We start from the raw sequence: 27,983 nt of genomic DNA on the forward strand, positions 1-27,983 counted from the left end.
CCTTCTCCCCAGGTTGCCGGCCTCCTGAATAAAGTAACCTTCCTTTTCTAACCAACACTCTGCTCTCAAGTGTTGGCTTCCTGAGTTCAGGAACATTGTCAATATCCATACAATAGAAGGAAATACTTATGTAGCATGTGCTTATTATGTAGGAGAAAATGTCCCAATAAAAAGGTAGAAAGGAGAGACCCCGCCATGATGACTAAGGAAAGTCCAGCCAACTGCCCCAACCACCCTCCCCCACGCATCTACTCTGTAAATTTGTTTCTGCATCTATTGCTTTGCCTGACCTCACTCCAGTCTGACCAGCTGAGCATGGACCTGGAAGAGGTAGCCCATAAAAACTTTGTGAAACCCATCTTCGGGCATCAGACTCTGGAGAGCAGTCTCCTCTGAGCCCATCTGCCTAATAAACCTGAGTTCTCCAACTCTCCAAGGACTGGCTTGGTTTCTCGCCCGGTAGAAGAGCTGATACACTGCAGCCACAGAGCTGCTGGAGCTGGTACACGACAGCCACAGGGCTGTCGCCAGAGCTGGTACACGACAGCCACAGGGCTGTCACCAGAGCTGATACGCTGTGGTGCAGGGCTGCTGGGCAGCTGCTGTAATAATTACGAGCTGGGCATGGTTCTTAAATACCATACCCGCATCACTGTATAATCTCATGAGGTGGCTACAATCATTAGACGCAAAGTACAGATGAACAAAAATTTGCTCAGTGTGAGCAGTAACTTGCGCAGGCCTGTACTGCCAGTAAGGGGTAAGGTCAGGACGCGGATCCAGGTCTTCTAGCTCCAGAGTCTATGTACGGAGCACCAGGCAACATGGCCTATTCCTAATGTTGTCAAAACTCAGCCTCTGTCAACAGGTGCTGAATACAAACACAGAGACAGAGTTTTAGGTGAAGGAGAAAAAGATAGCTTTATTGCTTTGCCAGGCAAAGGGGGGCCACAGCAGACTAAGGCCTTAAAGACTGTGCCCCTCCTTGGGAGAGATTAGAAGGTGTTTTTATAGTTTGGGGTGTTCAACATAGGGTCGTAGATAAGGATCAGGGGAGAGGCAAGCTCTCATTGTCTTTCAAAGCTGGTGTTTAGTGGCCCCAGGACTCGTTCTGCTGGTCCCTAAACTGTCATCCAGTACTTCTTCCACTTGTTGGGGGTTTGGTTCTGCAGAAAGAGTCAAAGATATTGCTATGCTGGAGAAGGAACCAGGACCCTGCCTCAAGGCAGCACTATTGTCTCTTGACGGCTCCTCCCTGGGCTCTGCCTCCCCTCCCTTCCCTGATTAGCAACTGCCCTTTGGAACTCAGGGGAGGTCTTGGAGGCTGAAGCTTATTCCCTAAAAACAAGATATGAGGACCCAGAAAGGCCTGTGTGCCCAGGAGCCCGCAGGGCTCTAGCTCATTTATACTAAGGGCAATGGTTTTCCTGATAGGTGGTGGGCTTCCCATCCTTGGGGATAACAGGGCATCAGTAGCTGAGCTAGACAGGGGTCTCTTCCGTGGACCAAGTGTGTCCTCTGTGGCTGGCTGGGAGTTGAGCTCTCTGCCAGCGTATCTTGTCCTGCTCATGATACCCCTCCGGCTAGACCAACCATCCTAATTTACAGACAAATAAACTAGGTTTAGGGTGATTGCGTACACAACTGAGATCTCCAGACTGGGGAGAGCTGATGCTGGGAATCCAGCAGGCCTGCCCAACCCCGGTCTTGAGCAGTTCTCCTCTTACTAAAGCCAGTGTCCATGGGATAAAACTTCAGGAGGGCTGGGCTAGATGAGATGACACGTACAGTCTTAGCAAACCTGAACTCCCAAGGGAATAAATGACCCATAATGGGCAAACTCTTGAATAGAGCTGCAATAACTAGCTGCTAGGCCAAAAATAGTACTCATAACATTTCAAATTTTCTTTCCTTCTTTCTTTTTTTTCAGGGTCGCACCTGTGGTATATGGAAGTTCCCAGGCTAGAGGTCGAATTGGAGCTGCAGCTGCCAGTCTACACCACAGCCACAACACCAGTTCCAAGCTGCATCTGTGACCTACACCAAAACTCATGACTATGCTGGAGCCCTAACCCACCAAGTGAGGCCAGGGATTGAACCCGCATCCTCATGGAGAGTAGTCAGGTTCTCAACCTGCTGAGCCACAGCGGGCATGCCACACTACAAATTTTATATTTGAGGAAATATTTCTCTTCTAAGGCCCTCCTGATAGGGATGGATTAGGCACACGTGGTTGCAGTCCCGATAAAGGACCATAGATAAAGAGGGAAACTTCGGGGACATTGGGAGATCACTGTAAATTAATAACTGCTCAAGAAAGCTGTCAGCACAAGGCAAGCTTACTTGACTAATGGAGGCAAGAGAATTGCCTCAGGTCATTGTGTGGGGGATGCAATGAGGCCTGCATTCAGATTCAGACCAAGGGCAAGAGTTTAAGGACCACCCTTCTGCGGATTTGAATACACACCTTCATACTAAGGAGGAGCTTCTACTTCCTGAAAGGAAGAGGAGGGCTTTTCCAACCCCCACTCCCCTTGGAGGATAAAACTGTAGCCCACTGGATCCTCGGGGCAGAGCTTCCTTGCCTGCCTGCTTGCATCTTACAAGTGTCCTATCTTAGTAAATCCATTTCTTGCGTATCACTTTGTCTCTCGCTGAATTCCTTCTGCGCAGAGGCATAAAGAACCTGAACCTCAGTGAGTCCAGACACAGGGTGAGTGATTCTAGTTTAAAACCATGGGTTTAAGTCCCAGTTTGTGTTTAGGCTGGGTTAGAGTCCTGACACGTGGGTTCAAGTTCCAATCTGGGTTCTGGATAGGTTCAGGCCGTCAGTTCCACTCCCCATCTCTTTCTAATGCTCTGCAGTGTTTCTCTTGAAAAGTGGCCCAAGGAACAAAGGGTTAAGTGGGTCCTCAAAGGGTCTGCTCTCCCTGATGTCTGCAGGGGTGGGGCTCTGAGAAGACTGTCACCATCTTTCCTGTTCGTACCACCACCTTGCCTCCCCCAGTGCTCCCTCATCTGACACCCCGGGGCCCAAGCATCAGCACCCAGGTCCCCACTGTTGAACCCAGCAGGCCCTTTTCAGCTCTCATCTTGCTAGACTCATCAGCAGCATTTGACACGTGGTTCAGCCCTGAATCAGGTAAAATAGTAGAAAACTTACCCAAAGAGGTTGGATTCAAACTGAGTTTCTGGCAGATGAAACAAACCAAAGTCACCTTTTTATTTATTTTTAAAAAGGATTTTTAGTTTTTCCATTATAGGTGGTTGAGAGTATTCAGTCAGTTTTCTGCTATACAGCCAAGTGACCCAGTCACACCTCTATATACATTATTTTCTCACATTATCCTCCATCATGCTCCATCGCAGGTGCAAACCACCTCTTTAGATGGTTTAACCCATCTTTCTAACATGTATGGAGAAGACACTTAAGGTGTGTATTTGTCCTTGACAAGTCAAGTTCTGAATTACCTACCCTCTTCATTTTTTTTTTTCTTTTGATAAGAATTACCTTCCTGGGAGTTCCCCTTGTGGCTCAGTGGATGCAAGCATGACTAGCATTCATGAGGATGTGGGTTCGATCCCTGGCCTTGCTCAGTGGGTTAAGGCAGCTGCAGCTTTGATTTGACCCCTAGGATGGGAACTTCCATATGCCATGTATGTGGCCCTAAAAAAATAATAATAATAATAATAGTAATAATAAATAGAAGACAATAATTACCTTCCTGATATGCAAGTTCCTCCTAGAAGAAACTTTCGTCATCTCAGAACCAGAATTTTTTTTCTCAATACGTGTAAGCATCTTAAGATACACAGGGGAGGTTTGAGGGTGGGTAAAAGGATTGGTGGGCTTTGCATTGCTTCTGGAGGACATCTGGTCTTGTAAAGACTAGATGTGTAAAAAAGAATAGCTTCTACCTCCTAGAGCAATGAAAATAAACACAAAAATAAACCAATGGGACCTGATTCAACATAAAAGTTTTGCACAGCAACCAAGACCATAAACAAAATGAAAAGACAACCTACAGGATGGGAGAAAATATTTGCAAACATACGACTGACGGGGTCTTCTCTGCTCCTGAGCACATACAGTCGTGTTCACTGTCTCTAAGATGTGGGCCGTTAAGTTTTCAGGTTCTCCAACATCCTCTCGCAGGGCTAGTGAAAGCTGTGTTTCTCCCTCCTGAGAAATATGCCCCTGCACTAGGTCAACACTTACAGAGACTTTTACTTCGAGAGCAGGTCCCATCCTAGCAGAGGGATGGGATGCTTCAGGACATCCAGGAAGGAGGGCAGCAGTGTGCTGGGTCCTAGTCCACATGCCAATGGTTCTAGAAAGAACTTCCTATTAGATCAGCCTGCTGCCTCTTGAACAGTACACTCCCATTTGGGCAGTGTTGGGCTTCAGGGCCCCTTAAGGGAAATAGAACTCAAAGCCTCCAACCAAGATGAGAATAACCAGAAGCTTATCATCGCCCCATCAATCTCCTTGTAATGCCCCCTCTCCCACCTTGAGCATCCTGGCCCACACCTTCCTGCCCCTACTAAGAAAGGTATGTGGCCCACTCCTCACCCTGCCCCTATAGGGGCCCTATATGCCCCCAAACCACCAGCAAGTGTATCCTAAGACCCCTCTTTCCGCAACCAATCAGCAGGTCAGCAGTTGTATCACGAGACTTCTCTTCCTCCCTGGGCTATAAAAACAGACATGACCACGTGCTCCTTGTTGGCTCTCCGTGATTGTCAGGAAGTCATCCTGGTATGCCAGTAGCATAAACTCTTCTTTCTTTTCACCCCAATAGGAGTCCAGAAATTCTTCTTCTGACCCACGTGCCTAGACCACGACAGGCAGTCTTCCTTTTAAGAGTGGTCAAGGCCAAGTGGCTCCAATAACTATTAAAGACTCTACTTTCTCCAGAGTTCCCCTTGTGACTCAGCAGGTTGAGAACCCGACTAGGAACCATGAGGTTGCGGTTCGATCCTTGGCCTCCCTCAGTGGGTTAAGGATCCGGTGTTGCTGTGAGCTGTGGTGTAGGTTGCAGATGCAACTCAGATCTGGCGTTGCTGTGGCTGTGGTGTAGGCTGGCAGCTGTGGCTCCAATTCAACCCCTAGCCTGGAAACATCCAAAAAGTGTTGGGTGTAGCCCAAAAAAGACCAAACAAACAAACAAACAAACAAACTTGTGTACTGTCAGAGACATCGTCTAATACTTTTTCTTTTTTTCTTTCTTTTTTTTTTTTGCCTTTTTGCCTTTTCTAGGGCCGCTCTCATGGCATATGGAGGTTCCCAGGCTAGGGATCTAATCGGAGCCGTAGCCACCAGCCTATGCCAGAGATACAGCAACGTGGGATCTGAGCCGCATCTGCGACCTACACCACAGCTCACAGCAACGCCGGATCCTTAACCCACTGAGCAAGGCCAGGGATCGAACCCACAACCTCATGGTTCCTAGTTGGATTCATTAACCGCTGAGCCACGACAAGAACTCCCAACATCGTCTAATTCTTTATAAGAGGACAAATCGGTTTTCATTTGACTCCTGCTGAATGTTTCTAACTTTCCCCCCAGTTTTGGGGTTTCTAGCTAACAGCTTTCATTGCCTTAAGTAGGAGGCTTTGATAATGCTCAGGCTGGGCTCTATCCACGTTTTCTTTTTTTTTTTTGTCTTTTTGCCTTTTTGCCTTTTTTTGTCGTTGTAGTTGTTGTTGTTGTTGCTGTTGCTATTTCTTGGGCCGCTCCCGTGGCATATGGAGGTTCCCAGGCTAGGGGTCTAATCGGAGCTGTCGCCGCCGGCCTACGCCAGAGCCACAGCAACACGGGATCCGAGCCGCGTCTTCAACCTACACCACAGCTCACGGCAACGCCGGATCATCAACCCACTGAGCAAGGGCAGGGATCGAACCCGCAACCTCATGGTTCCTAGTAGGATTCGTTAACCACTGCGCCACGACGGCAACTCCTCTATCCACGTTTTCATGGGGATCCCATGCAGAGTCAGTGGCAGACATGGCTCCCGATCCTGGCCCCTATATCTGGTGCTCGTGCAGTGCCTTATTTTGGTAAAATGTCATCAGGCACTGTACATGTGGGATCTTGCCCCAATTTTTTAAAAAACTTTTACAGTAAAGATCCAATTGCAAGATGGTGTTATGATTTAGAGAGCCATTTTCTGGCTACTTTTCTTGACCTTCTAAATGAATATCAGGGCTAGGCAACAGGACCTAGAGACATCATCTGTTTTTTTTTTTCTTTCTTTCTTTTTTTTTTAATCTTTTTGCCTTTTCTAGGGCCGCTTCCCGCGGCATATGGAGGTTCCCAGCTTAGGGGTCCAATCAGAGCTGTAGCCGCCAGTCTACACCAGAGCCACAGCAATGTGGGATCCGAGCCGTGTCTGCAACCTACGCCACAGCTCACGGCAACACCGGATCCTTAACCCACTGAGCAAGGCCAGGGATTGAACCCACAACCTCATGGTTCCCAGTAGGATTTGTTAACCACTGTGCCACGACAGGAACTCCACATCATCTATTTTTGTCATGGGTTGATACCCAAAAGATTTCCAATTTAAAATACATCCCAACAGACCATAGTCAGGAACAGCAATGCCATTCTCAGGAGCTGACTAATGTGAGTTTAAGATTCCAAAGTTTGCTCATCCTAAGCCTAAAACTAGTTTTGTCTACAGTTGCTGAGGAACTCAGTTTCACCTAATTTTTTAACAGATAAGCCAATCAGACATAGAGGACAGGACAAAACATAAACCCTAGGACCCGAACCCAGGGTGAAAGCAGCCTAGAGACCAAGGGTCCAGGACTCGAACCCAAGCTTGGCAGTTAGTTTCTGCCACTGGGAAGAGTGATTTCAGGAAACCCTATCCACACCTGTGTTCCCTGCACCCAGAAGTCTCTTGTTTTCTATTATAAAGGAACTCAACCTTCCCCAGTCACAGAAAAGGTGGCTGCCAAACCCAGAAGTCGCTAGTTTTCCACCAGAAGGAATGCAACCTCCCAGTGGTAGAAATCAGAACCCTGGGCTCGAACCCAGGGTGAAACGAGGATCCCAACCCCAGTTGTGTGCGTCTTAAATTCTGCTTTAATCAAACGGGAGACTACTGCGATATCCGTACTTATTATAGCAGCAGTTCTGGATGCTACTCACCTGCCCCCCAACACCCCGGAAGTCTGAGGGTACTGAACAAATCCGTTCAGGTCGCCACTTTGCCCACAGAGAGCCAGCTGGTGAGCAGTCTCTGAACCAGTAGACACTCAGCAGATCCATGTCTGACCAAGAGAACTCAACCAACATGAGAAGACAACAAGTCCACTTCACTCCAGTGTGGCCAGCTCCCTTTGTCCCTCCTCAGGGCACATGCCCTACCAGGGTCACCAGAAATTGTTGCTGGATTCAACGGATCCATCTTTTGGAGTGCTCAGCCGATGAACACACCAAGTGTATCCCATGAAAGCAGAAGCATTTATTACTGGTCACAAGTAAGGAGACAGGGAGATAGCTTTCAAAGCATTATCTGGTTAACAGCAGGCGCTCAATAAACGTTGCATGAATCAGTGTATGAGCTGCCTTAGGACAGCAGCGATGTGCCTATGAGGCGGTCATGGGTAGCACCTGTCGAGCTTCTGGCCTCAGTGTGGTCCAGAAGACGCTTCTTTGTGCCTGTGACTATTTTCTCTGCCAAACGCAGGGATTAGAAACAAAAGTCCCCAATAAAGCTCAAATTATAGGATTCTTGAGAAGGTGTCTGAATGCAGGGCCCTCCAAAAGAGCCGTCAGACAATTGAGAAACAGGGGAAATCACGTCTCCTGAAGCTGGTCGGAAGAGCCAGGTGGCAGGCCAAGTAGGGGTGGACAGATAACAGACAGCAAATGTCAGGTGGCGATGGTGCCACAGCAGTTAGAGCCTAGAGCCTGAAGCTTGCAGCTCAGGCTTTTCTCTCGCTAGCTGCGCTGCACCGCGCACCTGGCTTAACCTTCTGAACTTACGTTTTATATTGGGGATTGCGAGGGTGGGATCAGGACTGCACCTCCGTGGCACAGGGGTTGAGGGGACTGAAGGAAACCATGCAGGTGGCCCAGAGTCGCCCTTGGCAATGCTAGCGACCTGGCTCCGCGGGAGGCGTGGCGCGGCCACAGCGGAGGAAGCGGAGGTGGCGGCCGGCTGCAGGGGTTGGGGGACCGCCCTGTGGTTGGAGGAACCGAGACTGGACGTGGATCCCGGACATTGGGGCGGACGGGGGCGGAGCGCGGAGGTGTTCCCGGGGGCGGAGGGCGGTGACCCGCGCTTATAGGCTCTCCGGGGCAACCCGCTGGGATCCAGCCACTCCGAGCTGTGCTGACACCCGGCGGCCTTGAGGGCGCACTCCAACCTTATCCCGCCGTGTCCCGCCGTCCGCACCTGCCGCTTGCACCTTGCAGCCCAGAGCGCAGCAGCCCGGCCTCAGCATGACGGACCAGGCGGCCTTCGACACCAATATCGTCACCCTAACCCGCTTCGTCATGGAGGAGGGCAGGAAGGCCCGCGGCACTGGCGAGATGACCCAGCTGCTCAACTCGCTGTGCACCGCGGTCAAAGCCATCTCCACGGCAGTCCGCAAGGCGGGCATCGCACACCTGTGAGTCAGGTCTCCGCAACCCCCCTTCCTCGCCCCTCGGCCATGACCGTGACCTCTTTCTCTGGTTAGGGACCGCTGGGCAGTCCAATGTCTGATCCTCTGCTGCTGCTCATGCTGCTGCTCCCAGCCTCTCTGTCTGACAGTAGAGATCCCTCTCTCTCTCTCTGGGAGCCACTCTGCAAAAACTTGCCCAGCCACACGCAAAGCCTTTCTGTGCTTTGACCTCCTTCACTCCCTTTGGAATAGAGGTCCCAAGTCAGGTTTCTCATTCAACATCTCCTTGACCCTACACAAGTCCTGTTAGGAGCAGGGGAACACCCAGGCAGGCTGGGAGGACCTCCGCAAGTTCAGAGCCTTCAGGGGCCGCAAGGCTGGTGTGCACAGGGCTGCAGTAGGGCTAGGGTGGGCCTTGAGAGTCTGCATTTGGAGGAAGTTTTTCTGTGGTAGGTGGTGCCCAGGCTGCTGGTCCACAGATCATATTGGGTTGTAGCAAAAGGACAGGACATGGGGATTCAAAGGGCTCCTTCTTGTGAGGCTTTTTTTTTTTTTTCTCTAAGTAAGCAATTACCCTTTCGTTTATTCTGATATGTATGACGGGTATTTTATTTTTAGACTGGTCCTCGATTTTGCTGAAGGGGACCTGGGTTTTCAGATTGCCCACACTCCTTCCTTTCCATCACTTAGGGACACTTTAAACATTGTGCACGATGCATAGCCGATCTGAAAAAGAACATCCCCTGTAGCCGAGATCCCTTTCCTGGTCAGCTGTTGGTCCTACAGGGTGGCTTGGTAGAGCTAACTTTTAAGGAAGTGGTGTATCATCATTGTATTTATTTTCAGATGTCTAGCAGGGATGGGCTTTGCTGGGAGATGGGTCTGGACAGTGTGTTAGGAAGGTGGTGATTCCATTGCTATTTCACCTGTGACCTCTCTTAATAACATTTCTTTTTTATTCTTTTTTGTTGTTATTGTTGTTGTTTTGCTTTTTAGGGCCACACTTGCAGCATATGGAAGTTCCCAGGCTAGGGGTCAAATCAGAGCTGCAGCTGCCAGCCTAGCTACAGCCACAGCCACGCAGGATCTGAGACACATCTGTGACCTATACCTCAGCTCACAGCAGTACCAGAACCTTAACCCACTGAACGAGGCCAGGGATCGAACCCGCATCCTCATGGATGCTAGTCGGATTTGTTACCTCTGAGTCACAACAAGAACTCCTCCTAATGCCATTTCTGAGGACCTTTTGCTCTAAGAAACACTCAAGTAAAGTCTTACTTTAAATTTAGTTTACAGTAAGTATAGGTGTCCTCACAGCTTTCTATGCCTTTGAAGAGCAGGGGCCTTTTTTAGAAAGAGTGCTTGTCACAACCCTAAAGAGACTTGGAAACATAAGATCTGCTTTGAAGTGTATCTTTCCCTCTTTTTTTTAAACGGCCACACCCATGGCGTATGGGAGTTCCCTGGCCAGGGATCGATCCCACACCTCTACAGCAACTCAAGCCACTGCAGTCGGATTCTTAATCCACCGTGCCACAGCAGGCTTTCCCACCTTTTAAATAACCTGATAATGGGATTTAGGTAGTGGGATTTGTGGAGTAGGATCTAGACAAAGGATGTTAATTTTGGCTAGAGGAATTATTATTTTTACATTCGGTACCTGTAAATATCATGTTAAAAATATTGTTGCTGCTATAATTATAAATTATTTAATAAGTTGCACTCAACAAAAATTTAAGAGCATGAAGGGAAAAGTGAAACCCACATCTATACATTCTTTGGGATATTTACTATTCATAATTTACTGGTTATTTTACTGGATGTTTTTTTATACTCATATAAATTTGTGCATGGATACCTGTTTTCCTGTGACTGTTTGTAAATAGCAAACAAAATGGGATCACACTTACCGTATTCTTCTGCAGTTTGCTGTCAGTATTCAACAGTATATAGGGAACAGCCTCCAATGTCAGGCCGTGAAATCCACCTCCTTTTTAAAGGCTGTGTGGTATTCCGCTGCATGGCCATGTCACAAGCTATTTGGTATTTCCTGTATGTTTGGACATGTCCCTGGTCTTTGACTATTTCCAACACCTTTGTAGCTGTGAAATGGGTATTGATGTGTGGTCACATGGGTGGCTGACAGGACACTTACATACTCCTGTGGGAAAATTAGAGTCTGACTATCTCCGCATCAGATGTAGTTAGGCAGGGGGCAAAAGACAAGATCTCAACTTAGGCCTTCAAATTATATTCATTCCTGGCTTTGATATTGTGGATGAAAAGGCCAGCATGCCTGCAAAGAACTTGTCAATGCTGATGACTTGCCCTAGAAGGACGTCTAGCCAGAGGGATAAGATGATTGCAGGTTTGCAGGAACCTCACAGGACCAGTTCGTGGATCTCAGCCAGGACGCCCCATCAGGCACACATCAGGGGTATAAACAGAGAGACTGGAGAGCTGGTACTCTCTTCCCCCCTCCTCTCCCACCCCCTCTTTCTCCTCTTCGCCCCTTTCAAGCTCTCTCTCTCTTTCCCTCTCTTCCTCTCTCTATATTTCTGGAAGGGCCTGAGAGTTGAGAATGACACAGAGCTTATGCTGTAGGAAAAAATATTATGAGAATAGATTATAAAAGCATAGAGATTCTGAAAGATAGTTTCCAAGAGGTGCCAAAAGTACGATGTGGGTGCAAAGGATTGTGGAGCATCAGGATGGGCACTTGTGGAGCTCCCACTGTGGCTCAGTGGGTTAAGAATCCTACTGCAGTGGCTTTGGTCACTGCTGAGGCGAAGGTTTGATCCCTGGCCCTGGCACAGTGGGTTAAAGGATCCGGTGTTGCTGCAGCTGTGGGGTAGGTGGCAGCTGCAGCTGGGATTCAGTCCTGGGTCTGGGAACTTCCATTTGCTACAGGTGCAGCCATGAAAAAATAAATAAATAACATTTTCTTTAAGTTTATTTTTTATTATTTTATTTTATTTTGTCTTTTTGTCTTTTCTAGGGCCTCTCCCTTGGCACATGGAGGTTCCCAGGCTAGAGGTCGAATCAGGGCTGTAGCCGCCGGCCTACACCACAGCCACAGCCACAGCCACAGCAAGTCAGGATCCGAGCCATGTCTGCCACCTACACCACAGCTCACGGCAACGCTGGATCCTTAACCCATTGAACCCACAACCTCATGGTTCCTAGTCAGCTTCGTTAACCCCTGTGCCACAAAGGGAACGCCTAAAAATTCTTGTAAAAAAGACGGGCATTTGCAATGGGAAGGAAAAGATGGTCATAAGGCCTGGTGGTTGGAGACCATTTTAGGCTGGGCTGTCATGAAAGGAGAGGAAGAGTTGCTCATTCAGTTCGAAGCCTGGAGTACTTCATGTCTCATAGCGGTGGGGCATTTGTGGATGTTACATTGTGAGTGCTTTGAGGGAACATCAAATGGCAAAAGAGTGAGTACTTTATTTCGGGGGTGGGGTTAACAAAGGGGAGTGGTGCAGGGTTTTGAGTAAGGCAGTGCTATTACTGGAGATTAATCTGGGGCAGGTATGGCTGGAAGTACAGTTTAAAGAGGGGAAGCTAAGGGAGTTCCCACTGTGGCTTAGCGGTAACGGACCTGACTAGTATCCATGAGGTTGTGGGTTCGATCCCTGGCCTTGCTCAGTGGGTTAAGGATCTGGCGTTGCTGTGAGCTAATGGGGAAGGTTGCAGATGCGGCTCGGATCTGGCGTTGCTGTGGCTGAGGTGTAGGCTGGCAGCTGCAGCTCCGATTTGACCCCTAGTCTGGGAGCCTCCATATACTGCACCTGCGGCCCTATTAAGGAGAAAAAAAAAAGACATGTGGAAAGCCAGGTGAAGAGGGGAGAGGTGAGAAAAGCATCATCTAGAGCTCAAGGATTTAAGGGGAGGTAGGGAGGACCTGGGCAAGTCTAGGTGGGGGTTAGGGGAGAAGAACAGCTAAGGAAGTTTTCAAAGAACAGGTCCTGCTGTTAAAATGTAAAACAAGGAGTTCTGTCATGGCTCAGCGGTTAACAAACCTAACTAACATCCATGAGTACCCAGGTTCGATCCCTGGCCTCGCTCAGTGGGTTAAGGATCTGGCATTGCCATGAGCTGTAGTGTAGGTTGAAGACACGGCTCAGACCCCGAGTTGCTGTGGCTGTGGTGTAGGCTTGTGGCCTCAGCTCTGACTGGACCCCTAGCCTGGGAAGCGTCATGTGCAGTGGGTGCAGCCCTAAAAAGACAAAAGTAAATATATAAATAAGAAGTAAAACAAAACATGAGCTTCCTGGTGGCCTAGTGGCTAAGGATTCAGAATTGTCATTGCTAGAGCTTGGGTTCCATCCCTGGCCCAGAAACTCCTGCATGCTGCAGGTGTAGCCAAAAAACCCCACCAAAACCCAAAAAACCAAAAGCAAAACCAAGGCAGAATTCCTAAGGAGGAGCTGGGTTTTAGAGATTAGGAAAGTGTGGGAGGATGATTCCAACAATTATGAACTTGAATTAGAGGGCCATCCAGTTGGAGAAATTGTCCAGCCTGCAGTTGGATTTAATAGTCTGGAATTTGGGCATGAAGCACTGACTACAGATTCGGCCACTGGATTTTGGCACATTCACCCCAAGGCAAAGGGGATTGAAGAGAAGAAAATCAGGATCGGATTTAGGAGAACAGGACCACGCAAGGCTTTAAGAGCACATTTTGGAGAAAGATGAAGTTGGGCTCAAATTCCTGGCTCTGCCATTTAATTTCTGAGAGGATTTGGGCTGTTGGTGTAACATCTCTGAGCCTCCGTTTCCCCACTTGTAAGATGGAGACAAATGTTTTTTTTTATTTAAAAAAATTTTTTTTTATGTTTGGAATTTTTAAAATATTTAGATCTAGGACTGGTATTTTTATTATTAAGACAACTGGTTTTTTAAACCTCAAAAAGTTGTACGAGGATGAACTGAGTTCATTTAACTGGTACCATCATGATTTTAGCTCTGATTTGACCCCTGGCCTGGGAAACTTCCATATGCTGTAGGTGCTGCTCTAAAAAAAAAAAAAAAAAAAAAAAAAAAAAGCCAACCCCCCCAAAAAACAAGGATGTATTCTAGACTAGCACAGTGTATGTGTATATATGTATTTAGATATATATATGTATGTGTATACATATTAAAAATATATGTGTATGTATATGTGCATATATAAATGCTTTTTTTTTTTAAAATGGCCATACCTGTGGCATATAGAAGTTCTCAGGCTAGGGGTCGAATCAGAGCTGTAGCTGCTGGCCTATATCACAGCCACAGCAATACTGGATCCGAGCCACATCTGCAACCTACACTGCATCTCATGGCAATGCCAGATCCTTAACCCACTGAACAAGGTCAAGGTTTGAACCTGCATCCTCATGGATACTCTTAGGGTTCTTAACCCACTGGGCCACAACAGGAACTCCCACAGTGTATATTAAGAGGACTTTGCACCCTTAGATTGGTTACAGGAGCCTTCCTCCCATCCTGCTCCTTTCGGTGTCCAGAAAAGTTGCTTTTATATATGGAGTCATCTCTATTGTTTGATGGAAGAAAATGATAACTAGTTTTAATTTTAGAATGACAGGTCCGTTAATACATGCTTAAGCTTATCTTCAATTTTGCAGAATTCCAACTTTTGGAAACTTTTTTTTTTTTGTCTTTTTGCCTTTTCTAGGGCTGCTCTCACTGCGTGTGGAGGTTCCCAGGCTAGGGGTCCAATCGGAGCCGCAGTCGCTGGCCTATGCTAGAGCCACAGCAATGTGGGATCAGAGCCCTACACCACAGCTCATGGCAATGCTGGATCCTTAACCCACTGAGCAAAGCCAGGGATCGAACCCGCAACCTCATGGTTCCTAGTGGGATTCGTTAACCACTGAACCATCATATGTATCTTATATTTATTTTATCATCTCTATATTACCAAGAAGGAATTGCAACTTCCTTTCCACACCAGAAGCACCACCAGCTGCATACCATCTGATTTGCATATTTGGGGTCAGCATGAACTCAGGCCAAGGTTGAGGTGTGTGGCTTTTGAAGCTGCTCTGGTTGGGGCCTCTTCTTCAACGTTCTTGGTTCCAGGGCCCTTCCCCCTCCCCCACCCCTACCCCCGGAGATACCAAATTCTGCAGATATGTCTTTTACATACAATGGCTGAGAACAGTCTGCTCTCCGTAATTGCACATTCAACTAACTACGGGCCCAAACTGGCCCATGCAGAACTGGAGGGTACCGAGGGTGTAACTGTATTCCTGATCTGACCCTTGGACGATCCTGCCTGGGTGAATCGTTGGTCATTTACTTCAGCATCAATCAGTAACAAGTCATGTTACCTTTGACTTTTGTGATAAGGATTAAATGATAATCTGCCTCCCCCTGTTTTTCTGGCAACACTCTCTCCCCTTTGACTCTGTGGGTGCCGGTTAAAGGGCTCCCTGCTTCACGCTGTCGTGCTGACTTCAGAAGGAAAAAGTTTGAAGTTAGTTAGCAAATCAAGGAAGTCAGGAAAGTTCATCCCTAAGGGTAGCCAGGGCTCCTGCCTTTGTATTTAGGGCTGTGCTTCAAAAATGTTAAAAGAGGAGTTCCCGTCGTGGCTCGGTGGAAACAAATCTGACTTAGGAACCACGAGGTCATAGGTTCGATCCCCGGCCTTGCTCAGTGGGTTAAGGATCTGGCATTGCCGCGAGCTGTGGTGTAGGTGGCAGATGCGGCTTGGATCTGGCGTTGTTGTGCCTGTGGCTAGGCTGGCAGCTGCAACTCCGATTCAACCCCTAGCCTGGGAACCTCCATATGCTGTGGGTGTGGCCCTAAAAAAAAAAAAAAAAAAAGTTAAAAGAGGCTTTCCCCTGACCATCATTAATCATAGACTTATGGCTGTGAGATAGCTCTAGAAGCCACAGGCAAATCTGAAAAACCATGCTAACATTTAGTCCACATTTCTAAGGATTTTAAAATACTGGCAAGTGAACTTATCCTTCTAAGGAGTTTCCTGTCGCATGAATTAAAATGACTTATAGCTTTTCAAATTTTCATTGAGGTTTACATTAAATGGAAAAGAAGAGCTATGACAGAGAGCTGCTTCTCAAAATGATTGTTTTTTTCCTCCCCAAACTTCAGAAAGAGAACTTCTGTGTCTCTAGGGATTTAAAAAAGAAGAGTCACAGGGGCTTCAACTCTGCTGTCCCTCCTAGATCTACTTGGGCTGCAGGACTGACTAATTTGAATAAAATTGAAGTGACCTGTCATAAGCATCTCAAATGAAATAATAGTCTCAGTGAGACTTTACTCCAGTGTAAACTTTGAGTACTTTGTCAGTTACCTGTGACACCGTTCTGCGCTGGCTGTCTTCCCAGAAGCTGCCTGCAAAACTGGTTTCAAAGTCGTTTCCCCTCCCATTCATCAACCAACCTGTACTTAGTAGATGCCTGTGGGCTCCATGAAGACCAGTGACGGGAGTTCCTGTTGTGGATCCGACCAGTAACCATGAGGTTGTGGGTTCGATCCCTGGGCAAGCTCTGTGGGTTAAGGCTCTGGCATTGCCGTGAGCTGTGGTGTAGGGTGCAGACATGGCTCGGATCTGGCGTTGCTGTGGCTATGGGGTAGGCCAGCAACTGTAGCTCTGATTCAACCCCTAACCTGGGAACCTCCATACGCCTCTAGTGTGGCCCTAAAAAAAAAAAAAAAGGAAAAAATAACGATGTCCACGATGATCCAGCTACTTAGCATATCCATCCTGAACAGTTACAATCTTCTTTTTCTTTCTTTTTTTATTATAGTTGATTTACAGTGTTGTGCCAATTTGTGTTGTATAGCAAATTGACCCAATCATATATATATATATAATACACACACATATATATGTATATACACATTCTTTTTCTCATGTTATCTTCAAGAGATTGGAAATAGTTCCCTAGTTGAGCCCCTTAAATATACGCTATTTTAAATCATCAGTTATACTTCAGTGAAGCTAGAAAATGGTACCTATATACCTAAAATATGGTAAGTATAATTTTGAATTAATTAGGCCCCTATCCTCTTGGGAAAATGAGGTCTCCTGACCTGCCTTATCAATCTTGCATTTGCAGTGGATTCATGTTAGTAAAATGCACATTTACAGGGGTTACTTGAACTTTGTCCCATTGTAATATACCCAGTACATGTGCCAAGTCATAGCCATGGTGAACAGATGTAACACCTTAGATCAGTCTGTTTCCCTAATAATTCCCTTGTCCTCGGACAGACATACCATTCATTCTGTATTAAGAATAGCCCAGGAATGCTATTTAGACCTAAAAAAAAAAAAAGGAAAAGAAAAGATGGCTGCTATGAACTAGGTGCATCAGATGGGTTGGCCTTCATCTTTACAAAGCTTGGAAAGAAAAAAATCAAGGAGCTGAGACAACTTGATGCAAGTCCTATAGTCAGTAAGAGGGAAAGGCAGAATTTGAACCCAGGTCTCTCTGGTGTCATGTTCTTGTTGTCACCCACCTTGCTTCTTAGCAAGGCTGTGTTACTGCTGAGGGGAGTTAGGGATGGAAAGGGTACCATTTCTTTGCGTGTGTGTGTGTGTGTGTGTGTGTGCGCTTTTTAGGGCTGCACCCACTGCATATGGAAGTTCCCAGGCTAGGGGTCAAATCAGAGCTGCAGCTTCTGGCCTTCATCATAGCTGTAGCAACACAAGATCCGAGCCGCATCTGCAACCTGCAACATAGCTCACGGCAACGCCGGATCCCTGACCCACTGAGTGAGGCCAGGGGTCGAACCCACATCCTCATGGATACTAGTTGGGTTTGTTATAGCTGAGCTACAGTGGGAAATCCTAACCACAACGGGCACTCCCGGCACCATTTCTTGCTCACTTCCTTAGTTTCAGTCTCTGTTCTCAACCCTTTACTTATGTCAACTCATTCTCTTCCCCTCTCTAGATACTCTGACTTAGATACAGTAGATTCCCATTTTACTGAAGATCAGAGATGCTAAGAGACTTGTGTGCAGGGTTGCTTAGCATGTGGCAGAGCTGGAATTTGAACTCCCAAGGTCCAGAGTCCCATGATGTTGCCTTTCCCCTCTGTCATAACTTCCATTTAGGAAAAGCTTCCTTATCACTTCAAGTCTCTGGCTCAGTCAAAACTAACATCCCTGGCGAGTTCCCTAGCAGCTCAGTGGGCTAAGGATCCATGACTGTCACTGCTGTGGCTTGGGTTGAGTTTATTCCCTGGTCCAGAAATATCCACAGGCTGCAGGAGCAGCCAAAAAACTAAACTAAACTAAACTAAACATCCTTGGGAGATCCCTGATGGTTTAGTGGTTAGGATTTAGTGTTTTCATTGCTGTGGCCCAGGGTTCAGTCCCTGGTCTGAGAACTGAGATCCCACATCAAGCTGCTGCACCCTGTGGCTCAAAAAAAAAAAAAAAAAAAAAATCCCCCAAAAGCTGAGACCCCTGTCCCTGCAGGATCAGTGCCCAAATCCTACGGACTCCTTTTCTGGGTGGGGGTTAAGCCTAGAGGTTTACAACTTGCTCGGGTCAACCCATTTCTTCACCCCTTTCAGCTTGTTTGTCTTTCTCAATTGATTGTCAGGCACAGTTGGCACCTGCAAGGCCTTTGGTTTCCCCACATCCCTGCAGCTTGATTGGCTGCCTGATTCTGACCCCAGGGAGCAGCAAATTGGAAACGGGTCTGAGAAGGAACCAGAGGGTAGATGATAAGCGTTGCTCAAGTCCCCAAGAGGGCACTTGGTGCCATCACCTCCTGTTCACAACGGCTGACACGGAAGCTCCTAGCAAACCAAGCTGAGCCCTCCTGCAGTCTGCCTGGAACTGGTGGGGGGAGCACTGTTGATTCATTTTTGAAGCCCTAGTTAACGGGCCCAGCAAAGGCGTAAGCAGACTGGCTGGGAGCCCGGCCCCCTTCCCTAGTGATTCTGTAGGTGGGTTACCCTGCTCCTTGGATTATTTACATGGTGGAGGCTCTTGTTATTCTAGCCTTTGGGGACTTCGAGGAGCAATGGCTGGTTCAAATGTGGAAGAGAATTGTTTCTTTTTCCTCTTTCTTTCTTTCTTTTTCTTTTTTGGGCTACACCTGGGACATATGGAAGGTCCCAGGCTAGGGGTTGAATCAGAGCTGCAGCTGCCGGGCCACAGCCACAACAACACTGGATCCTTAACCCACTGAGCCAGGCCAGGGATCGAACCCTCATCCTCATGGATACTGGTTGGGTTCCTGACCCACTGGGCCACAATGGGAAGTCCAGAAGAGTATTTTTTCTAAGGGGATTTCTGAAAATGTCCCAAGAAAATGAACACTTTGTGCTCTTCAGCTAACGAGTGCCTTGAGGATATTTCTTTGGGCTTTTTTCTTTTGCTGAAGCTGCAGAAGCTTTGCCTGCTTCTGGCTTTTCATTGATGGTGGAATGTGTTCCCTGGGGGGTCTTGCCATTGATGGTGGAATGTGTTCTCTGGGGGGGGTCTCACCGCCCTTCTGAGGGCTCCTCTTGCAGCATCTTGGGAGAAGACTGACTGAGCATTTTTGCCTGGTCCTGACTTTATCCCCGGGCAGGATTACAGGATAATGCAGGAGAAATTCCTTGAGTCACAGCTAATTTTGTGCGCTAAGATGCAACATACAGAATCCACGTTGACGGGGTATAAATTCAGATATTGTCACTACAGACCTTGCAGACTGGGAATTCTTCTTCCTGGATCCAGTTTCCACCTCCGAGTCACTGTCCAGGGCTTTCTCTGAAGACTTTCCTAACACCAGGTGTCACAAGGGAAACCCACAAGATGTCCTAGGAAAGTTATAAAATGCCTGAATTTGAGTTAGAGGGGCCCAGAATAGTCTATCTCTGTATGGTTTTCTATGTTTCACAAGCAACTGGAGGATAATTGGGGAAGGCTCCCTCTGGTTAGAATAGGGGAGGGACCCTCGATGGGTACAGATGAGAATGAGGGGGTGACCACTCAATCCTGTGCGGAGGCGGAGACATAGAAGCCAGTAGTCTGCAATGCTTTGTCCCTAAGGATGGCCATTTGGGTCCTGGTGTGGGGCGTGTCCCCTGCAGGGTTCATCCTGCAGTTCTATGGCCCTACCTGAGTCTCTCCATGGATGGATGGTGACACTTTTTTTTTTTGTCTTTTCTAGGGCCACTCCCATGGCATATGGAGGTTCCCAGGCTAGGGGTCTAATTGGAGCTGTAGCCACTGGCCTATGCCACAGCAACACGGGATCCAAGCTGCGTCTGCAACCTACACCACAGCTCACGGCAACGCCGGATCCTTAACCCACTGAGCAAGGCCAGGGATCGAACCTGAAACCTCATGGTTCCTAGTCGGATTCGTTAACCACTGTGCCACGACGGGAACTCCGATGGTGACATTCTTTGTCCCAAGTTCAGGAGCCACCTTAGAACCCTGGCGCAGCACGTAGGAACCTGGCTGGTGGCCTTGGGTGGACAAGCCAGCTGCCCTGACACTGACTGTAACCTCTTATAGCCCACGACACGATCTGGGCCAACAGGAGTTGCTTCTCATTCGACTAGCTGCTCATTCTGCAAGCTCAGAAAATACAGTCCAGTGCATCAGGACGGCTTCCATTCAATTCCATGAAACACGTGGGAGGACTCTGTGATGGGGGGTTTGGTCTGTCCTTGGCCTGTGGGGCTGGCCTAGCAGGACCACAAACCAGAGCTGGCCTTGCAGGATCTCCTCTCTTCTGGGTCTCCTCTTCCTGCATTTCAGAGCTCCCTGGATTCAGGTGCCAGGTGGAAAAGACTTTGAAATTTAAAAAACTACTCATAGGAGTTTCTGTCGTGGCTCAGTGGTTAACGAATCTGACTAGGAACCATGAGGTTGTGGGTTTGATCCCTGGCCTTGCTCAGTGGGTTAAGGATCCGGCATTGCCGTGAGCTGTGGTGTAGGTTGCAGATGTGGAATAAATGAACACTCACACAGGCCTCTAGGAAGCTTTTAAGTCAGAGGGACTAAGGCTTATCTGCTCATCCCTCTCTGGGAGAGATCCCTGAGCAGGTGGCACGTGAAACAAAGTGTATAAAGTAGGGCCTTTCCCACCTGCCCCAGCTGCCCAGGCCTCCCCGGAACTGTCCCCATAGCCGCCCCCCACCCCCACCCCGGGGACTGTGCCAGTGGCTTCCTCCACCTGCCAAATCATGGCCCGACCTTGACACTGATCATTCCTACACTCATTCCTTCAGGCTGGGGTTTCTGTTGTCTTCAGGGGATGCCATTCAGCAAGCATTGCTTACGAGCCTTCTATGTGCTGGAAGCTGGGATGCAATGCGCTGTCTGCATCCTCATGGAAGGAAAGGTGGAAGAACCATGCCGGCGTGATGGGGTTCGAAGCCAGGGGAGATCTTGGGAGCCCCTCCCCTTCCCAGATCCCTAATGAGCACTGCCTTTAGTGAACAGACAAGAGAATTCGCATTAGGCTCCAAGGGCTGTGCTCAACCCTTTGTGTCCACAAGAAGCATATCATCCTTAACAGCCCAACGAGGCATCACTGCCCTGCCTGAGCAGGAGCGGAAACGAGGGCTCAGAAAGAGCAGGGGGCTTGCAGAGCTGAGGGCTGAGCAGGTCTCTGTCATGAAGCCCAAGTTCCTTTCCACGCATGCTATTGATCCTCCTGAATCAGCAGTGACTTAAATGCTGAAAATCTCCAACACGAGGAAGGAGAGCCTATTGGCTCCAGTAGGGCCATTGCGGGAGATGTCTTTGAGCTGTCGGGCTCTTTCGAGCCCCGGTTCCACCCAGAATCTGGCTGCCTTCTTTCTTCATCAGCGTCAGCTTCACAATTGAGATGAGAAATATTATGTAGAAAGAGAAGCAAAACCCCAGCTGCAAGTCTGATAGATAACCTTGCTCTTTCACTCAACAAAAGGTGAATGACATATGCTGAAAAGAGAAGTGGGGAGTTCCCGCTGTGGCTCAGCAGGTTAAGAACCCCACCCAGCATAGTGTCCGAGAGGATATGAGTTTGATCCCTGGCCTTGCTCAGTGGATTAAGGAACTGGTGTTGCCGCAAGCTGTGGCATATGTGGCAGATAGGGCTTGGATTCAGCGTTGCTGTGGCTGTGGCATAGGTGTCGGCTGCAGCTCCGATTCCACCCACCTATAGGAACTTCCATATGCTGCAGGTGTGGCCATTGAAAAAAGAAAGAAAAAAGAAAGGGCTTTGGGAGGAGGGCTGTTTTCCAGGTGGGCGAAGGAACGGTGCCGAAAGAGGTGATGCTGGAAAATGGGCTGGATGATAAATTGATTTACCTCTTAGAGAGAGCCAGGCCAGATGACCCCTTTGGGTTAGGACTGTTTCTGCTGTTGGTTCAGTTGTGTCCAGCCAGAGACACGCAAGTTACGTCTGGAGAAAATGCATCTTCAGGAGTGGAAGCCGTGAATGTCATGACAATCCATTCCCGGGCCAGTGCTCCCAGCAATCTCAGCCCAGGGTGCCACGGTGCCCCTGATCACCCACTCTGGGCTATTTGGCAGTATCTTCAATGCTTTGACTCTTTCCCTTCCCACATCCGGTGTCTAATCTTGTTCCATGCACCCTTCCTCTAAGACATCTCCTCTCTTTTTTTTTTTTTTTCTCCTTTTTAGCACCTATGGCATAGAGAGGTTCCCAGGCTAAGGGTCTAATCACCACAGCCACAGCAACGCCAGATCCGAGCCTTGTCAGTGACTTACACCACAGCTCATGGAAATGCTGGATCCTTAACCCACTGAGTGAGGCCAGGGATTGAACCCACAACCTCATGGTTCCTAGTCAGATTCATTTCTGCTGCACCATGATGGGAACTCTTCTCCTCTCCTTTCAGTGTTCCTATTCAACTGCAGGCTATGATAACCCTCCTCTTGCCTCATTCTAACAAACTTGGACTTGAGATTCTGGGAACTCGTCATTACTGACGTGCAGGTACCTTGAAAATAAAGACTCCAGGCTTCGCACTCCCTCTGACCCCTGGGACTGCCACCAAGAGAAGCCTGGCCTGGAAGCCAAAGTGAGCTTGTCACAGCTGCTCTAGTTTAGAGAAGTCTGCTGGTGGCTGGGAGTGAGGTTCCACCTCTATAAAATGAGGTGGTAGGATCTGTCAATAATTCTTGTTCTTTTAGGATCCTCTCAGCTATAAAACCATAGATGCCTTGGCTTAGTCCCCATCTCCTAGCCAGGTTCCCTTGCTTGCTGTGTCTCTCAACTGATTTCATTATGCATTAACTCACAGGGGAAAAATTTGTTTTTGTATGTATGTACTTTCTTCTTCTTTTTTTTTTTTGTCTTTTTGCTTTTTCTAGGGCCACTCTCACGGCACATGGAGGTTCCCAGGCTAGGGGTCTAATCAGAGCTATAGCCGCCGGCCTATACCAGAGCCACAGCAACTTGGGACCCGAGCCATGTCTGCCACCTATACCACAGCTCACGGAAACGCCAGATCCTTAACCCACTGAGCAAGGCCAGGGAACGAACTCGAAACCTCATGGTTCCTAGTCGGATTTGTTAACCACTGAGCCATGATGGGAACTCCTGTATGTACCTTTTAAGACATAGGTACATATAGCACATAAATAGACATATACTCTACATGCAGTATTAAAATTAGAATTCTCATTATGTCTCAGTGGGTTATGAACCCGACTAGTATCCATGAGGATGCAGGTTTGCTCCCTGGCCTCACTCGGTGGGTTAAGGATCTAGTGTTGCCATGAGCTGGGGTGTGGGTCGCAGATACAGCTTGGATCCTGCATTTCTGTGGCTGTGGTGTAAGCCGGCAGCTACAGCTCCAATTTGACCCCTAGCCTGGGAATCTCCATATGCCACAGATGTGGCCCTAAAAAGCAAAAAGAAAAAATTTTAATTAAATTAAAATTTTATGGAGGAGTGTGTGAGAGAAGAAAAGTCTAAAAAAGTCTTTGGAGAAGTTCCCCTCGTGGTGTAGTGGTTAACGAATCCGACTAGGAACCATGAGGTTGTGGGTTCGGTCCCTGGCCTTGCTCAGTGGGTTAAGGATCCGGCGTTGCCGTGAGCTGTGGTGTAGGTTGCAGATGCGGCTCGGATCCCGAGTTGCTGTGGCTCTGGTGTAGGCCGGTGGCTACAGCTCCGATTAGACCCTTAGCCTGGGAACCTCCATATGCCACGGGAGCAGCCCAAGAAAATGGCAAAAAGACAAAAATAAAAATAAAAATAAAAATAAAAAAGTCTCCTTCGGGACCATAATAAAAAAAAAGATTGAGAAACTTGGATTTAACCACAAAGGTGTGCTGGGTACCACGACAGGTACTGGACAGTGAATGACAATACTTCCTGAAGGAGCAAATCCAGAGGGATTCTTCTATTTCGTTCTTCTCATTCTATTTCTCTCAAACTATGTGTCTTCTCTCCTTTCTTCTAAATCCCAACAAATGGGGTTTACTGGGTTTCTAGGTTACATCTACCTATTCTGGTGGTCATGGCTGATATTTTTTTGCTTTTCATCCTCCTAGCTATGGAATTGCTGGCTCCACCAACGTGACAGGTGATCAAGTGAAGAAGTTGGATGTCCTCTCCAATGACCTGGTCATTAACGTGTTAAAGTCATCTTTTGCCACCTGCGTTCTCGTGTCAGAAGAAGATAAAAACGCCATAATAGTAGAACCTGAGAAAAGGGTGGGTCTGCTTCTCTGTTACTACGGGGTTGAATGGAGCAGGTTTTTTTCCCCTCCTTGCTCTGCTTACTCAGCCAAGCTGGATTCCTAGGAATCTTCCTGAACCATTAACCCTCATTTCACAGACATAGCTCAGCCTGCCCTCTTGTCCATGCTACGACCACGGTCTGTGTCGTTACCAGCTCTCCTGTGCACTCATACATGGGAGACACTCAAAGATTCTGACTCATCTCCACTCCTTTTTATTGTCATATTCAAAGCACTTTAAAGTCTGGCTTCCATTAACTACCTCTTTTGCGTCACCTCCATCCATCCATCCAATGCCCAACCTTCACAACCAACTCTCCTGCCAATCTAAACTGTTCGCTGGAGTTCCCATCGTAGCTCAGTGGTAACAAGCCCAACGAGTATCCATGAGGATGCAGTTTCGATCCCTGGCCTCACCCAGTGGGTTAAGGACCCAGCGTTGCCTTGAGCTGTGGTGTGGGTCGCAGATGTGGCTCGGAATCCTGCATTGCTGTGGCTGTGGTGTAGGCTAGGCTAGCAGCTACAGCTCCAATTCAACCCCCAGCCTGGGAACCTGCATATGCCACGGGTGTGGCCCTAAAAAGATAAATAAATAAATAAACAAATAAACTGCTCGCAGTTCCCACCACTGATTCATGCATTGAAACCGATTAATCTGATTGCTTCTTGAGGGCAGAGAATGAATTATATTCTTCTTTGTATCTCAGCATCTAGCACAATACTTGGAGCGCCGTGGTGACTCAACAGCAAATGATTATTGAAAAAGTGAATGAAAGAGTATATCTAGATTTTACACAATGACAACAATGGTATAATAACAAAAAAACTTTTTTCTTTCTTTGTCTTTTTAGGGCAGCACCCACGGCATATGGAAGTTCCCATGCTAGGGGTCGAATTGGAGCTGCTGCCACTGGCCTACGCCAGAACCACAGCAACGCCAGATCTGAGCCTCATCTGAGACCTACAACACAGCTCATGGCAATGCCAGGTCCTTAACCCACTGAGTGAGGCCAGGGATCGAACCCACAACCTCATGGTTCCTAGTCAGATTCATTTCCGCTGCTCCATGACGGGAACTCCAATAAGAAAACTTTTGAGATGAGCCATGCAGTTCTATGGGCTTACACTCTTTCTCTGATTGAGATGAGTTGGGGGCATAAAGGAGAAGAATGAGAAATAAAAAAAGAAATCCAAGCAGAAGATGAATTTAAAGAGGCTGCCTGATAACTGAACTGACCTTTATAAGAGGGATGGGGAGCCCCACGTGATTATCTTGTTTTACGTCATTCCTAAACTACTACTAATGTGTCAGATTCAACGTCCATGTTCTTTGCTGGGCTCCTGAAGGTACTTGGCTTTTCAGGCATGTGGATTGAATTTGTTGTTTAATATTCTCTCTCAGCCAGTCCAGCTTCTCTGACCACAATGTGCTTTGTGATAAGAGGGTTCCTGTTTTCCAGATAACAGTTTCTCCTGCGTCACCCAGGGTGATTTGTTAAGAAGAGCAAGTAGTCAGAGAATCAGAGAATTTTTGCCGTTTAGTGCTGAACCTGCAGCATATGGAATTTCCCAGGCTAGGGGTCGAATCGGAGCTATAGCCTATACCGCAACCAAAGCAGCAGCCACACAGTATCTGAGTTGTGTCTGCAAACCACTCCAAAGCTTGGGGCAATGCTGGATCCTCAACCCACTGAACGAGGCCTGGGATCGAACCTGCATCCTCATAGATACTAATTGAGTTTGTAACCTACTGAGCCACAATGGGAACGCCCTTAAAAACCACATTTCAAAGTGAAGATGGACTGAGTTCTCGCTGTGGTGCAACAGGATCAGCAGTGTCTTGGGAGCCCTGGGATGCAGGTTTGATCCCTGGCCCAGCATAGTTGCTGCAGCTGTGGTGTAGGTCACAACTCCAGCTTGGATCTTATCCCTGGCTGAGGGACGCTGTATGCCATGGGGTGACCAAACACGGAGGAAAAAAACGATAAAGTGGGAATGGAAAATCCCCAGTGGTGTGCTGGAAAACTGACTCTTTACTAGGAAAAAAAAAAAAAACCCCTCTAATTTATAGCACTTGCCTTTTTCAACTGAGCAAATGGCCCTCAGAGTTGATTTTAAGTTATGGGCATGACGTCACTGAAGTCAGAGTTGGGCAGAGATGTGCGTCATTGGCTCCTGAGAGATGTACCACCAGCTCCAGCAAACCTCTGAAAAGCTTGTCTAAAGAATAAATCTTTCTTAGTCCCACGATAGCTGAGGGTTATTTCCTTTGGGAATTACGGTAAGGATATGGTTTAGAACTCTGTGTCCTGTAACTCCAATGTCATCTTAAGAACTGCTTGAAAATCTTCCTTAATGTTATCTCTGCTTCATTGCAGATATTACAGTTTTCCCTTATGAATAAAGAGAATGACATGACTAATCTTATTCCTGTTCTTCCTTTGACTGCCAGGAAACTCAAACCAAAATTATGATATATCCGGATCAGTGATGTAGGAAATTATAACTTAATTATCTGTATTCCTTACCTTCATCTACACCTCCTATGATAAGCTGTTTTATCTGCCTTTCTTTTTATGAGATATGTGTGTCTGTGCGTGTATATATATATATTTGTTGTTTTCCTTTTTCTTTTGCCTTTTCTAGGGCCGCTCCCAAGGCATATGGAGGTTCCTAGGCTAGGGGTCCAATCGGAGCTGTTGCCACCGGCCTACGCCAGAGCCACAGCAATGCTGGATCCAAGCTGAGTATGCAAACTGCACACAGCTCACAGCAACACCGGATCCTTAACTCACTGAGTGCAGCCAGGGATCGAACCTGCAACCTCATGGTTCCTAGTCAGATTCCTTAACCACTGCGCCACAACAGGAACTCCTATTGTTTTTCCCTCTGTATACCACCTCATACCTTCTCTACCAGGATGTAAAACTCGCATTTCATGAACTTTCTCCTAGATTCCCTTTTTTAACTCTTTAGTGTTTACTCTCTATTTTGTAATAGTGAGTTCATTTTTATTTATTTATTTTTTTTCCTTTCCTTTTCTTTTTATAGCTGCACCCGCAGCATATGGAAGTTCCCAGGCTCAGGGTGGAATTGCAGTTGCCGCTGTAGGCTTACACCCCAGCCATGGACACACCAGATCTGAACCTCAGTTTCGACCTACACCACAGCTCATAGCAATGCCAGATCCTTAACCCACTGCACAAGGCCAGGGGATGGAACCACATCCTCATAGATAGCCTTCAGGTTCTTAACCCACTGAACCACAGTGGGAGCTCTCACAAGTTCATTTTTAATGTAAAGTTGTGTTTTCTTTTCTTTTTTGCTCAGGGTAAATACGTGGTCTGTTTTGATCCCCTCGATGGATCGTCGAACATCGACTGCCTTGTGTCCATTGGAACCATCTTTGGCATCTACAGAAAGGTAAAATGTGATGGATCCGGCCTCTGACTTGGGATCAAAAGGAGAGTTAAGGTTGAACAGCCCCCAGCCCTGTTTCATTACTGGCGGCACAGCTAGAATGTACACCATGAAACTCTGTGAGGCTTGAAATAGTTTTATATCTCAAGTTATGACTTTTCCAGTATTAACCGCAGAGTGACAATCCAATAAGTTGTTGAAAGAAAATGTAAACGTGGGTGGAAAGAGAAAGATATTTCCCTCTTTCA

At 47.5% G+C, this 27,983-nt stretch overlaps 1 protein-coding gene across 1 annotated transcript in view; it reads left to right on the forward strand.

Annotated features, from left to right (window-relative positions):
* The first annotated feature begins 8,305 nt into the window (after positions 1–8,305).
* The window catches only part of FBP1 (fructose-bisphosphatase 1), a 33,754-nt gene continuing 14,076 nt past the window's right edge, over positions 8,306–27,983 (forward strand). Inside the window, exons 1-3 of the mRNA XM_047755274.1 lie at positions 8,306–8,628; positions 24,127–24,289; positions 27,646–27,738. Of these exons, the coding sequence (XP_047611230.1) occupies positions 8,459–8,628; positions 24,127–24,289; positions 27,646–27,738 (426 nt within the window). The 5' untranslated portion in view covers positions 8,306–8,458. The remainder of the gene's footprint in view (positions 8,629–24,126; positions 24,290–27,645; positions 27,739–27,983) is intronic.

Source organism: Phacochoerus africanus, chromosome 12 (assembly GCF_016906955.1).
Source record: "Phacochoerus africanus isolate WHEZ1 chromosome 12, ROS_Pafr_v1, whole genome shotgun sequence".
Classification (NCBI taxonomy): domain Eukaryota; kingdom Metazoa; phylum Chordata; class Mammalia; order Artiodactyla; family Suidae; genus Phacochoerus; species Phacochoerus africanus.